A 15042-nucleotide genomic window follows, 5' to 3' on the forward strand; every position below is an offset into this window, starting at 1 on the left:
TATGAGAAAGTTAGAGCAAAGAAATCCTTAAAGACTCTCTAAAGTGCTACACTGCTGTAGCTGGGCCTTTGACACACATTTGGAAGTTTAATTAGGCGTCTCGTACGCTCAACTTTGTTTTTAGTTTATTTATTTATCTTTTTCCTGAATGATCTTAAACCTTTATATCTTGATTTAAAGTTCAGGTTTTAACCATACCGGGGCATCTCTCACCATCTCTATCTCAAACATCCCTTTCTTTCACGGCCGAATTTTACTTGCATTGCAGTGTGAAGCCGTGCCCTGTGTGCTTCCGAGTTTGCCAGCCATTTGTTCACCTCCTTCCTCCTTCACTACCCCGCAGATATGAATTCTGCTCACATATTCACTATGCCATGTTTATTAAAAGAAGAGCACCTCACTTTCTTTTCTGCTTACAGTAATTGGCCAACAAAACTGTGATCACTTTTAATTAATTATGAGCTTGCACATTAGAACTGCTGGAAGCAGTTATAGCCGTAGTATTGATAGATTTTGGAGCTACATTGGAGCTACTCGGGCATATTATGATTTGTTCAAATTCTTTGCATTGCCTTGTCTTTTGTTTGTTCTGTCACTGCATTTCAATCTAAGGCTCAATTATTCAGACACGTTTGGAATTCAGGCCCTGCTCTAGCAGATACAACTACAACATGCTCCTCTCCCTTGAGCAACTTTGTCAGGGGAGTCAGGACCATCTCGAAGAAAATGAGAAGCTAAACCTGTTTACTTATGGTCCAGACACTCATTGTTATGAGCAAACACTTACAATGTCAGGTAATGACAACAAAGTGAACAACTCTTCACGAGTAATGAATACACATCATTTGTGTGTTAATAAATGCATGTCCTACATGCTGTGTGTGCAAGTGAATGCGTGTGCACATATTAGCCTGCGGTGTATTTCGCTGCCGGATAAAACGTAGAATCAAATTTTACAGCTCCGTAAAATAAGGAAATGTTATTGGGAGTATTTTAACAACAGGCACAGAATCTCAGGTGAGCATTTGTTGACAGTTTGCGGTATCCACTGAAATACTGTGGCTTGCAATTCAAAAAAGAAGGCTTCCTTGAATTGGATTCTGATCCAATCCTAAGTAGAGTTAAAGCCAGTACCCTCAAGCTGTTTGGATGTAAATCCATCTCTCTACATCTCTCCAAAGCTCTCGTCTTGATTGCTGTTTGGATTCCTTGCTGCATGCAGGGCATGAATAAATGAGCGAAATCTTTATCTTCTGCAGAATAAATGTTCTTGCTTGTATCAATTCAAAATTGATTGACTCCCTGGAACTTCATCTTTGGCCCTGGTCTGTAATTTTTTGCTATTACAATATGTAACAACAAATCCAAACTGCATATACTAACATTGTATATTTACACCCATCTGTTTATTATGTTTCATGCTTTCATACTTCACACCTGGAGATGAATTATTAAACTCTCTTGTAACATTGTATCAATACTTTCACAAGTTCTAGTTGGAGAGTGGTCTACACCGTGCATTTAGCAAGACAGGTAGGGTCTCTGTACCCTGAACCGTTTCATGTTAAACACAGATCCCCGGTGCTGTCAACCCATATAGTCCGGCACACTAAGCCAGTATTTATACACATTGCATTGTATAAAAAGAACGAACACAATGTTCTCTAGCTGTTCTGAATAGAAATCTTAATGAATTAATAAATCTTGGCAGTACAACCATTCCTGACTGACAAAAAAACAGGACAATGAAGCCCACAGATGGCAGTGGGGAACACTGTCTCTGTGTAAGCTGATAAGTCATGCACTGATGAGTCCATTTCTTAATTGCAATGAAAACTCATTTTCAAATCTGGCTGAAGAGGTAGGGTTATTAATTGATCTTTTAATTAAAAAGCCTGCGTTCTGTGGGTTCTCTTGGCAAACAATAGTTTGTAGCTAAATAAATCATATTTAGTCTTGAAGCACACCAATTAATCATTAATAGGCACATGAGGATTGCTAAAGGCAAGTGACTTAGTGAAGCCTGGTACATTAAGGTGCGATGCTTTCAACAAACCCTGGCTATTAATATTAGATGGAGAGAAGGTCAAACATTTTATTCTACATTAATATGCTTGTTTCATGCACTTTGTACAGATGCACTGTACAATTGGAACCATCATCCTTGTGTTGATGATAAGCTTTGCATAATGCAGATAAGAAAGTCTGTGTCTGATCGACCCACAAGTGGCTATTTGTCACCCAGCAGGACCTCACAGTGCCCATTTTTCTACCGTGACTGAGCTATTCCTAGATCCAAACCTTCACCCCTATGTGGTGAAGTCGCAGTGACTACAGGCATGATTTACAGCACCACCACAGCATTTCCTAGGCACTAAATTACCTGGATTATTGGGCTGTCGTGATTTTTAGTGCATTACTTTGCATTCCTTTCCCAATCCTAATGTGTATTGCACAATGTAGGATGATATAGGACAGGCCAGCAAGTAGAAATTGGAGTTATTGGATTAGGCTAGATTTTATGGTTGTGATCTGTCTTAACAGATCTTAGTGCCAAGATCTAAATTGAAAGGACTTGATATTATTGATATGAATAAAAAATCCAGGACCACATAGAAAACTAGTGGGGGTATTGTTTTTCCTCTTCTATGCTGTTTGCAACAGCTATATGGCTATATTGCACACTTGCAGAAAAGAAACTTTAGTCTTCTGAACTTTTGTGAGAGGTGCCCTTGATACACGATGATAGATGAGCCATATGCCTGGATCGACACCGGGTTATTTAAGGAAAAATCTGGGTTTATAGTAGATTCATAGTTAATCAACAACTCCTCAGCTACACCATAGGAGGGATAGTACTACGTGTTGACAACCAATATTTTCTTGATTGCTTTTTTTAATCAAATTGTGTTTGCCAGGATTTTAAATAACTCCTGATAGAGGACAACAAAATCAAGTTCCAATTTTTTGTGTAATAAACAAGGCACAGTTTACGCATCGGCAAAGAGCCAACCCACTCGGTAATAAATAAAAGGAAACGCATCAAAATGCTTCCTCGCCCAAACAGAAAATACAGCAGCTATATGAAAGGAGCAAATTTGCTATCAGTTTGTGTTCCCAATTTAAAAATTAAAGATGGTGGCTGCGTGTGAAGTATATACACACCTTCCTTTGACACCATGTCCACTGTCCTCGTAACTGTGCAGTGTATAAGCCAGGTCACCCTTGCACTTTCAGAGGCGTCAGATAATCAATGGTTCGCACAATGACACCAATGGAGGATTACGAGAATTCACTAAGCCCCTGTCAGTCGGCACACTGCATTGATTTTGTCATACTTGTTACTGGCTTATATTTCTTTGCTGTAGTGCCCTGGTAAAAATTTCTCTCCTTTTTCCTTTCCTTTCCTATAAGGAGTGCACAGCTGTTTTCTGGTACACACTGTTAAATACTAAACATTCTGGTGTAGCTTGCAGGTTATTGTAGTTCTTTTCCACACGGAAGTCCTTCAGAATATTCACTCCACCCATAGAAGAGAAAAAGTAAAAATATACAGTTTACATATGCAATGACAAAACATTAATAACTTGTCATATGATGCTCATTAGGATGCATAAAAGGGTTAGCGGACAGGCATCCGTCATCACTGAACACATTAAAACCATGCTGTGTCTCTCCCACATGATACACCACAGTACTATATATCCATCCATCCATTATCTGTGACCGTGGGGTAGCTGAAGCCTATCCCAGCTGTCATAGGTCGAGAGGCACACTGGAAATGTCACCAGTCTATCTCAGGGCCAACATAGAGAGACACACACACAGACAACCATTCACCCTCACATTTACACCTGTGGGGAAATTAGAGTCACCAGTTAACCTAACGTGTATGTCTTTCTACAGTGGGAGGAAACCGGAGTAGCCGGAGGAAACCCACGCAGGCACAGGGCGAACATGCAAACTCCACAGAGAAAAGCCTGGGTCAGCCGGGGATATGAACCTACAACCTTCTAGCTGTGATGCGCTAACCACACTGCCATACACTATATAGTATTTGCTATATTGAAACATGTTGCTACATCTGCATACCTAGAATTTGGGTTAGAACCATCCTATTCTTCTGGAAACACCATTCAGAAATTCATTGGGTATTTGATGCCAGTGTGGACCAATGTGTTGTGTAATTCAGAGAAGCTACAGAAGCCCATACTGAGGTCATACTTTAGGAATGTCTCCAAGTGCAATTGAAAGTAAAGATGCAGACTACTGACTGGCAGGTCAGTCTTTAAGGCTCATCATCAGGAATATAAATAGTCCAGATCTCCCTTTTAGCTATTACTGGAAAATATACTGCTACTGTAGCTGCAGAACTGACCCTTATTTTGGGTTTGCATGTATAACATGCTTTATTCAAATATGTCGGAATTCCACAAAGTAATTTTCATTGTGTTTGTATGTCAGTTTATGTCCACCTGTCTAGGGGCAAGTTTATACACAATGTTAGCTCTGTCCCTTATTATGACTGGTTCTCCTGTTTCCTGGTCTGTGTTGATTAATAGTGAAGCAGACAACCACTCATCATACCACTGGATGTGATCCAGTACACACATTAAGTTTTTGCGAGAAGCAGTGCCACTTACAGCTGGTACCCCTGATCTTGACACTAAAGTCCATTTTATTCAGTCTAACCCTCCGCTGTTTATGAATTTAATTGCCAATTATTTCAAATGAACATCTTTATTTCCATTATACCACTAAAGGACAAGTGAGACACAGTTTCTTTTTTTTTTTTTTTTTTGTTTAGTTTTTTTTCTTCTTCTGGCTGGTTTTGTCCATTGTTGTAAGTCTATAACTTAAATTCACAAATGTCTTTCAAGCCTGTGTTACTATAAAGGGGGTAAATATTTGAAGTACAAAAGGAGTGGGCAGCTTTAGAATCTGTTCAAATGTAAAGCAACCTTCATTTCTCTTGCAAAGAGATTTACACCACATTTCTGCACATGAAAGGACCCACATTTTGCATTCGCAGAACCTGCCTCCACCATTGAGTCTTTGAACTTCCATTAAGCCATTTATCACCATGCAGTGCAATTCATTTCATTTTCCTAACATTGTGGGTGGATGCCCTCTCCTTTCCCCAGCTCCGCCTCTGTAGACTCTGAGTATTGAGTTTACACTATATAATGTGTGCACTGACCAGGATGTCAGAGGTTGTCATTTTCAAGTTCAACAACCCTCACTCCTAAGTGCTCAGTGTCTGCACGTCACTTAATCACTTTCCTTGTGTGTTTTCATTTTCCTCCTGGTATGTTTTGCCTGCTAACATTTTATCTTTGCTTTCTACAGTTGCACCAGCCATCCATGAGATGAAAAGCCATGGAGTCGGTCTCGGACGCACAGCTCTGCTAAGGTGTGAGGCAGCTGCTTTGCCTTCTCCGACATTCGAGTGGTACAAGGGTGAGAAAAGGTGAGCCTAGTTGTATTATATAAGCCGTCCTTACAAAGTGTATTGACAGCAAAATCCCAGACTTCTACTGGATACAACTTTAGTGTATCAAAGCTCCATCACAGCTTCATCATTGTTGCAATGTCCACTAGAATTATTTTAGAAGCAGGGTTTCTGTTTCTTGTTTCTAAGCATATTGAAACGTTTGCAGCTCATTTCAGTCAAAGGAGCAGGTACTTTGAGGTTGTACTTTGCACATATATTAACTGCTTGAAATAGTGTGTGTCTTACCTCTATTGTATATCTGTAACAATGTACCAAACTGTGCAAAAGGTTTAGACAGTTCTGAATAGTTTATCAATTAACACATAAACTACGTTCAGTAAAGGACAGAAAAGCAAATCAAACGGTCTGACCGCCTCTTCCCCTTAAAACAGTACCAACTCTCCCAGGTACACTTGTGCAGTTGTTCAAGGTAATTGGCAGGTAAGTTGTTCCAAGCATCTTGCCACAGTTCTTTGGTGGAGATTGTGTGAAGTACTTCTGTCTCTTCATGTAATCCCAGACTGACTTTGGATCAGGGATCTGTGGGGGCTTTGCCATCTGTTCCAGCACTCCTTGTTCTTCATGCAGTTGACGATAGTTACTTATGACTTTGGCTGTATCTTTGATGTTGACTTTAGGACAGACCATAAATAGTATGTTATATTAAAAATGTTATGTTAAATAGTGTAAAGATAGAAAGAGAGATACAAAACTTTTATAAGTTAAATATAAGTTTTAGTATTCCTTCTCCTGCCTCACAGACCTTGTAAAACTGACATAAAGCAAAAAAAACTAGTTTTGCTCTCCACAACAGATGTAATGCATCATTAGACAGTAAATCCATGCGAATTGTCAATAAACTAGTGAGCAAAAGCACTCACAGTTGAACTGAATATGGATTGATTTTGTTCTAACAACACTGATCTCAATATGTGGGTTATATTAGATGGTCAGATTTTCCTTCAACAGTAGCTCAAAATGTTGTTTTTCATATCCACTATGTTGGATGCTCACATTTACATTAACATTTAGATATTTGGCCGAAGTTTTTATGCAAGGTAACTTACAAGCAAGAGATACACATCCGGACTAACTTTGGGTTACGTATATTGCACACTGGACTTCAACATGTGGACTGGTGAAATCAAGGATTAACCTGGCAAAGCAGGGGACAACCGACGTTACACCCTGGGCCAGGTTTAAAGGTCTGAACAACAAAGTCTGTGCCTCGGCTGGACAGTGCTGTTTTGGAAGCATGCGACAGAACAGCACTATATTAGGCAGGGGTGGTCATAATGTCTTTTCAGTATACAAATCAAAGAAAATGTCGTACAATAGACTTGCAAGTTGATCCAGCAAAAATCAGAACCACCACGTAAACTTGCATGTGAGCTCTGCTGTGGCATTGTGTCTTCTGTGACAGTCAAAAAAATAAGACTGTCACAACATTGAACAATCTTAAATTTGCCTGAAGTTTGAAAAGTCCTTGGGAAGCATTAGATACTTGGTTTGACAATGACTTTTTAGCATGACATAGCAGAAAGGTGTAATTGGTACATTCAAATTCAATTAAAATGACTAAATTTTATTTAGGTTCTATGTTAACTTTTTTCCACGCCTTCTCCTGTGTTTTTTTGCAATAATGAAATCAATGTGTTGGCAGTGAAAGAGGTTGTTTGAAAGCAGATGTACAAAAAAAAATAAAAATGCTCATAGTTATATATAAATACTGTTTCAAGGAGGTCCCCGGGTATTTTAGGATTAAATGGTTTTAGAGTGGGTTTTTAAATCTTTCATGCTGACATTTGGCTGTCTTGTTTACATTGACAGGTTATATATTTGCTTGTTTTTATTTGTTTGCTTTTCTTTCTCAGAATCAATTTATTTGCTCTTCCATTTGTCTGGCGGCTGGGGAGATCCCACACAAATGTTCCAGCAAGTCATTTGTGCCTTGTCCTCACCTTGCATCCTAATAAAATGTTTGCTGGCAACTGGCCTAAATCATTCACTACATATACATCAATCAGTCTAAATTCAAGTGTCAGTTCTTGAATTTAAAAACCAAATTACCCCCATTACCCATCATTTACCCACTCCTGGTGAGCACAATTTCAATCATCAGCTCACACTGTGCTAATTGTAATTATGGGGTGGTTTCAATTTATTCAAATTGCTAAGGAGCCAAGTTGGCATGATTCTAGTCTTTGCTTAATTCAAGGACTTGTTCTTTCAGTGCATTTTTTTACATGGCTAAATGGTGATTTCTTCATTTATTACTCATCATGAAAACGTGTTTCTGTACAACATTAACACCGGCTGCAACTATTTCATTGCCCATTTGTGCAAAATCAGCACCACTTTTCATTTTGGCTCTGTATTGATGCAGCTATACTATCAGGGCAGTGCTTCCACCGGTTTGTCCCTATCGGAAGTAGTGTGACAGTTCTGACAAGCAAATCTTCCTCTTGATGTGTCGCTGCTTTCAATCTTGAATGAGTGTGTGTGAGTGTTTATGTCTGCGTGCACAGCTGGGGGAGGGGGTTATTTCACTTTGACAGAGGGGGAGCATTGACTAGTTTGATGTTGAACTAGTGAAGAGCCAAGACACCTGGTGAGATTATCAGTGAGCATTGAGCTAACATTTGAGGGAGTCGCCGTGGAAGAGGGAACAACAGATTTGTGGATATTTGCTGGACATAAGGTTACACATAGTTTTTCAACTCGGTGTGCTCCTCAGAACATCCCATGCCAAGCAAGAGTTGGGGGGAGACATGTCTTCTCTCTAGAGGTTTATAATGCCAAATGTGAAACTGTAGCAGTAACAGAAAACACACTGATGAAAACAAACTTGGCTGTAATATACAACAATCCCACAATCTGGATCTACAGCATATGTCATTACAGAGTAAATTTTAATCTCTACAGGCTGTTAAAGATCATCATAACCACAAAAGTAAACAATTAAACATGCATCAATTTCACAGGCACAACTTGAATAGAATTTATCATAATCCCCCCGCACCTGCAACTAAACGATGAACAACATGTCAAGTGGCACCCAGCTGGTTTCCCTCATTTCTCTCTACTCTCAGTCCTTCAAAGTGTCTCTCCAGGGCAGACGCAGCAGACTAAGGGATAAATAGATCTGTTGAAGTGAGTGATGAAGCACTATACAATCTGAAGATCCACTAAAGAATGACAAACATTTGTTCCGCCCTTGCCTCATGCCGTGTCCTCCAACACTTTGTGTGTAAGCAAGAAATAAAAGCTTCATTTGTTGGGATTGTGCTCTGTTTTCAGGATTATGAAGGGCCAGGGCATTGACATCAAGAGCCTCAGCTCCAGATCAGTCCTCACAGTGACCAACATGACAGAGGATCGTTATGGAAACTACACATGTGTCGCCTCCAACAAGCTGGGGACGGCTAATGCCAGTGTGCCTCTCATTCGTAAGTTGTCATTCTACCTGCTTGTGGTGAAGGGTCATAGGACTGAAAGTGTTGTGAAAGTCCGTGGGAGATTTTTTTTCCCGCCGGAACGCTTTATTTTTTTCCTGCCACATTCTTGAAATTGAAGTCCAATTTGAACTCGGTGCTCCAACGGGTCGCCCACATATCACCAGTGTAATATTCATTGATTTCTGATTTCCTACTCATCAGTTTGGGGCATAGTTGGTTGTATATAACAATTTTAAAGCCTGTTCATATGTATTAGTGTGTATCTTCTTTTAAAGTATATGTCTGCCTGTGTAATGGACAAAAACATCAACCTGGAAAAGGAATTTAGCTTTGAGGCAACAGCATTCCATTTACAAAGGCAGCTACACAGGTCAGTTGTGCTAAGTTGAATGCCAAGCAGCAATATGACTCAGATTCTATGGAGGTCTGAGAGCCTTTTCATACTTTTTACAGTGCCCCGAGACTTGGCAGGACAAACTGGTGGTGCATCAATAATAGACTGTAGAATGATGGTAAATGAATCAGAAAACATTTTTACAGTATATGAATTAAGGTACCTAAAAACACATCAAGATAATGCAGGTGCAGGCACATATCACTGCCCATCTTGGCAGGTTCAAGCCCAAGGTAGGTTGTGCATTCTGGTAAGGGTTCACGTTCATGTCACTGTGTTGCAGACATTTTACGCAGGGTGGGTGAGACGTTAGGGACACAGTGTGAACCTCTGTAATACAAAGCTGGACTAAACGCCTGTTACATAGCCGATGTAAAAACTGTACATTATTAGCTCCACAAAACTAGTAATTATGAGATCTATCATTCAGAAAAAAGAGGGGCATATGCTTTTATGTTTGACCCATAAGCACTTTTAGGTCTACTGAATCCTCCTTTACTCTTTTCAAATGGGTTTGACTTTAAAAAGCCTCCACACAATAGAACATTATACCAACTTCTGACAGCTCTGTAGTACATTTGAACTATATGCTGTACCAACAGAATTATGGTATTAGAGTAATTAGAGTTTTAAGACTTTTTAGCTAATAATATTTCTAGTTTTAATTTAAATTTCTTTTTAGTTTGTACCACTAGTGTTTTTATTAGTTTGAATTTAGTAATGATTATTTTTTTGGTATTTTATTTTTTATTTAATCTTTTATGTTAGATTTTTATATTTTCAGTTTTGGTAGTTTAAAATAGGTTAAAAGTTCTCAAAGAGCAGCATGGCTTGAAAAGATTTAACTTTACTGACGTACCGTATGTACATTAGATTCAGTCTGGTGAAGCCTGTTAATCCACACAGGCTAATGCATGCAGTATGCAAAGCAACACTGTATGTGCTTCTGTATCCATTTCTTTTACACTTTCAGCTGCACTTTGTATTTTTCAACCCAGTGAAGTAGTTGATGCATGCAGCCCCTGAAGTTTTGAATTTCAGATTAAGTGCAGCATTAAATTCTTCAAAGCTTGCGTGTCACATTATCTGGTTGACACACCAGTCCTGATGAATAGATTGAAGAGTGCATTTTCCTGCTTTTTGTGCTCATTGAGCTGGTCATCCTCCTCCCTGATCTTTTTAGTTTGGGTCTGCTGCTTGCTGGCCGTATTGTTACCCTTGTTGCTCACACCATTTACATATCATGAGACATTTTGTTCACTACAGATGCTGTTACATGACAATGCATTTACTTGCAGCCTGCTTTACAATTAAATATGAAATATATATCACTCCTGGGTTTTCTCCCTTTCGTGCTGACTCATGCTGACTCACTCCTTCACTTGTAAAGGTGTACTTCATCAGAGTTAGCAAGTGTAAGTCTTTGCACACTACATTGCTGTCTCAAGGTTTTAGGTTATAGCTACAAAGCGTTTTCGGGACACCCTGCTGGTCCTGTCCTAAATGCAACAATAAACACGACAATAATGACAATTATTTCTCTTCTGTAGGTATTTTATTTTCTGTAGTTCTTGTTTTATATTTTCTTTGGAAACAAAAAAGTTTAGAACCATTCATCTTTTTATTATTTGTCAGTACTGTATTAGTATAGGCAGCCATAATAGCTCAGCACAGTTCACATTCGGCACAGCAAGTCTGTTACATGGCTGATTCTGATGGCTGTTTAAAGTTATTCATTGATCAACAAAGTACAATAGGTCTGTTATGCCAAGAATGCTCCTAATAGAAATGATCAAAGAACACAGAACAAACATTTATTGGTTATTTTTATTGTAGTGGTTAAAAGCCAAGGTCTGTCAGCTGGTCAATTAGCAGACAAGTAGTACAGAGACTTTTGGATCATATCGCACACATTAGTTATGTTCTAGTCTTCTTATATTTCAAGTAAAAAAATGTCTGTCCTACCTTTTAAATATATTTTAATTCTTCTTAGGGTCAAAAGCCTCTCCATTCACATCTGTAGGTCTATTTCTATCTTTAAAACTACTTTTTTTCCCAGTTGATTAACATTTTGGTTGCGGTGTAGATATAAAACTGACTTGATGAACATAATTAATCGACAACTGAGTGAAAACTAACAGACTAATTTGTTTCTACAACAGCAAAGTCATATATGGAATCAATAAATAACAGGGCTGATATTAATTAGTGGGTGAAGCTGAATGAAGAATATCAGTCTCTATCACTCACTAATACACTGTTTTCCTCTCTTCACCGGTTCACTGCTGGGCAGATACAGGTGTCAGGGCCACTAAAGAATCTAGAAGAACTTGCTGGAATGAAATTAGGCCTGTGTGATAACTTAGTCTAAATGGTTGGCATAATACAAACAGTTGTATTATGCTCTAACTGTTTTAGCACTTTCACAGCAATTATTGTTTGAATGGCTCTTTTTTTCACCAAATTAAAAATACATGTGTGAAACATATGTTGACCTGAGTTCTTCGAGTACAGATAAAATGCTGTCAGCATTTCTACTGAGCGGGCATCATCACAGAGCCTGCGTTAACCTTGTAAAGACAGTTATTGGCGCTAAAGAGGAATTTGTGTTATTGTGTTATTGCAATAACATTGACAGCCCTATTTTAAATAAGAGACACTTATGAATTTTGACAATGGTTCTGCACAAGCCCTGTACTGTATGTCTTAATAAGTATTTGACATTCCTACTTTCATAGACATTTCTGTTATTTTGTCCACCTTATATGTCCGCAAGCAGTTAAATAAGTATTGACAGTGAGGGGACCTTGGAACACATTTTCCTCAACGTTTTACTGTATAGTGCATATGGGTGAAAAAAGAAATCTATTTAATGTATTCACTGATGAAGTATGAACAGGTGAAGTAAATTATTCACCAGCTTGCGCTGCACCCTGTGATGATAACATTGTCCCTAGCAGGCCAGAGACTTCGAATACAAAAGGATATTTCTGTAGAGTTGGCAATTGTCAAAGGAGCACACCACTCTCCTGTTTGTGTATGCACAGAGAACATCAAAGACTTGTCTCAGATCCTCAAATGGATGATCTTAATGTGACACTAGCGAGGCCTCAAAGGCAGAGTAGCAAAGAAACCCTCAGAATAGACAGAGGAGGCAGCTTCCTGTGCTGCCACCCTCAACTTCTCTTTCTTCCATTCCTGCTCTTTATCTCTTTGTCTGTCTTTCCATCATGGCTTTGTCTATCTGATTCTCTTATCTCACGTTCTTACTTTCACACTCTTTTGTCCTCTCTCCCCCTTGGGTCTTATTCTTTCTCTCTGTTATTCTCTTTCTCTCACTCACACACAGTCTCTTTTCGTTCCCCTTTTTCTCTCTTGATCTCTACTAATGGAAGAAAGGCCAATTCTGCTGTTGCTCTTAATGAGAAATGGCAAGCAATCACCGCAGCGCACTCTCGCAGCTACGTTGAGGCAAATAAAAAAAACCCAGAGGTTAGATTTCACCATGGGTCACTTTGAATTGCTATTTTAGAATCAATCAATAGCTATTGATGAGTGAGATGGAAAGGGGCACGCATACTTGATAGAGCATCATACGGTAATTTTAAGCAGCAAAACAACCTGAGTGGTTTGCAGGGAAGAAAACGAGTATGTACTGTGCATACTGCATTTGGAACTTTCTTTAGTTGTTTCCATTACACAGAGAGGTTTAGTACTGTATCTTTGCATGAGTTAAAAAGTAAAGTGGTGGTCACCTTTTTTTAAAAAAACATCTTCTTGAAATAAAACAACTGTGAGAGAAAGATAAAATATGAACCAAATTCAGGGCTCTGTTTCATTAGTCTCCTGTCAAGATTCTGAAGTTGAGAGGTTCTTATTTTTCAGAGGTACAAATCCTTTTTGTCTTAACATAACAGAGTCACTTTGAATTAGTCCAGGAAAAGGCTTTCCATTATCGCTGATGAGATGAACTGTGACTCTGCAAAGCCTTTTCCCAGAGAAAGTAAACACATTTGCCTTTCTACCCAAAGCATCTATTTGGAAAACAGCTAGCTGGGGTTCTGTTTCATATCAAACAGACATGAAAAACTTAAATTGAATTTGGTTTGTGGGCACATGTCGACATGGTAGGTTCAGACTAATTTATGTATTTTAGAAAAGAACTCAGTGGCCACGTCCTCTCTTTGTTCTGAGGTAGTTGCAGCTATTCAGTCCTCCCGGTTATGTTTGACCATGTGGGTTTCTGTGCTATTAAACCATTAGTCAAGGATTTTGATCCCTTTTAGACAAGTGCCACTTCAAGCTGTGTGTTAAAAACTGTGGTCAAATACAAACTGGGTTCTTTAAAGCTGAAAGAAAGCATACAGTCTTTTTATCTATTGTGGGAGGTGTGTAAGTGTCTGTGTGTTGGTGTGTGGACAAATCATTTTTTGTAACCGATTGCTTTTTGAACGACATACTACCAAGTGTCATCAGTGATTGAACAAATACAGTGCAAAAGCACTTGTCATAATTGCTTGCACTTATAAACAATCATTTAGTTATAAATATGTCATGCAACTAGTTAATTGGCTTGAACACTGGTATGAAAATACTCTGAAGATAACTTGGGAGACATTCTCTACAATTTTACAAATGGAATATTTGTGTTTAATTGATGAACCAGAGCTGTCGGGGAGCATCCGTCAGCTTATCTTTGTGGTTTGTCCAGCACTGTTGATGGTATTGACTCCCCCATCATCGGCTTTTTGGCTGATTCGATGAATCAGCGATGTTTGGTGTCTGCCCATTGGTAAGTAAGAAGAGTCTGATTGGCTGTTTGGCTTAGTGAATCAGTTCACGAGAAGAGAGGCCACTACGAAAAATGCCAGCACAACCAGTAATGTTGTTGTAACTTCTTGTCCGACATATGAAGCTGTTCTAAACCATTTGTGGTGAGCCAGAGTGGTGTGAAAATGGTAAGCCAGCTCGGCTTTGTTTACAGTTTGTATGTCCATGGTCCCAAGTCTCCCACTTTCACCTCCTCTAATGCAAGTGCAGACTGTGCAGCGCTACGTGCTCATTTGCTCTCATCTTTGTGGCGTGTTGTAGCACCAATTGTTGGCCCAAGGCATCAAGGCATCAGTTTATCTTCGTCTGTGCTATTTCTTTGACGTGTGGTGTGTTACCACCCCAGGGTTGTGTCCAAACTATTGTTAAACTATATAGGAACAGTTCAAACACACCATTATACATAATCATACACTGAATTGTCTGAAACTGTTTGTTAGGGTGTTTCAAATGTGTGTCTCCAAACATTATGTACAATTACTGTTGGTTTTGCAAATGTGCAAAAGAATATGAATTACCATAATATGGTAGGTTAGCTGTTCACTAAAGCAACATCATTAACGAATTATTATTTGTATTGTATTGTATGTATTTTATTGTTGTGTGTGTGTGTGTGTGTGTGTATATATATATATATACACACACACACACACACACATACACACACATATATATATAAAATCGGTGTCTAGAATGTTCCCATATTAGACTTTGCATTATTTTACAAATCCACACAGTGCAATGAAGTCATAACTTGATTAATATTTTGCTGTTGATGAGTCACAGGAGCCTAGGCCAAATTACTCTTCTTTCCACCTCCCTCCAAAGCCATTGATAATAATAACTGTATTACACACATTTGGCTT

General features: G+C 38.9%; 1 protein-coding gene across 6 annotated transcripts in view; it reads left to right on the forward strand.

Moving 5' to 3' along the window:
* The window catches only part of negr1 (neuronal growth regulator 1), a 156110-nt gene that overhangs the window by 104948 nt on the left and 36120 nt on the right, over positions 1–15042 (forward strand). For all 6 annotated transcript variants that reach the window (XM_067513235.1, XM_067513239.1, XM_067513236.1 and 3 more), the window contains exons 5-6: positions 5350–5470; positions 8795–8943. In XM_067513235.1, coding sequence (XP_067369336.1) covers positions 5350–5470; positions 8795–8943 — 270 coding nt within the window. The remainder of the gene's footprint in view (positions 1–5349; positions 5471–8794; positions 8944–15042) is intronic.

This window comes from Channa argus, chromosome 8, assembly GCF_033026475.1.
Source record: "Channa argus isolate prfri chromosome 8, Channa argus male v1.0, whole genome shotgun sequence".
Lineage (NCBI taxonomy): Eukaryota > Metazoa > Chordata > Actinopteri > Anabantiformes > Channidae > Channa > Channa argus.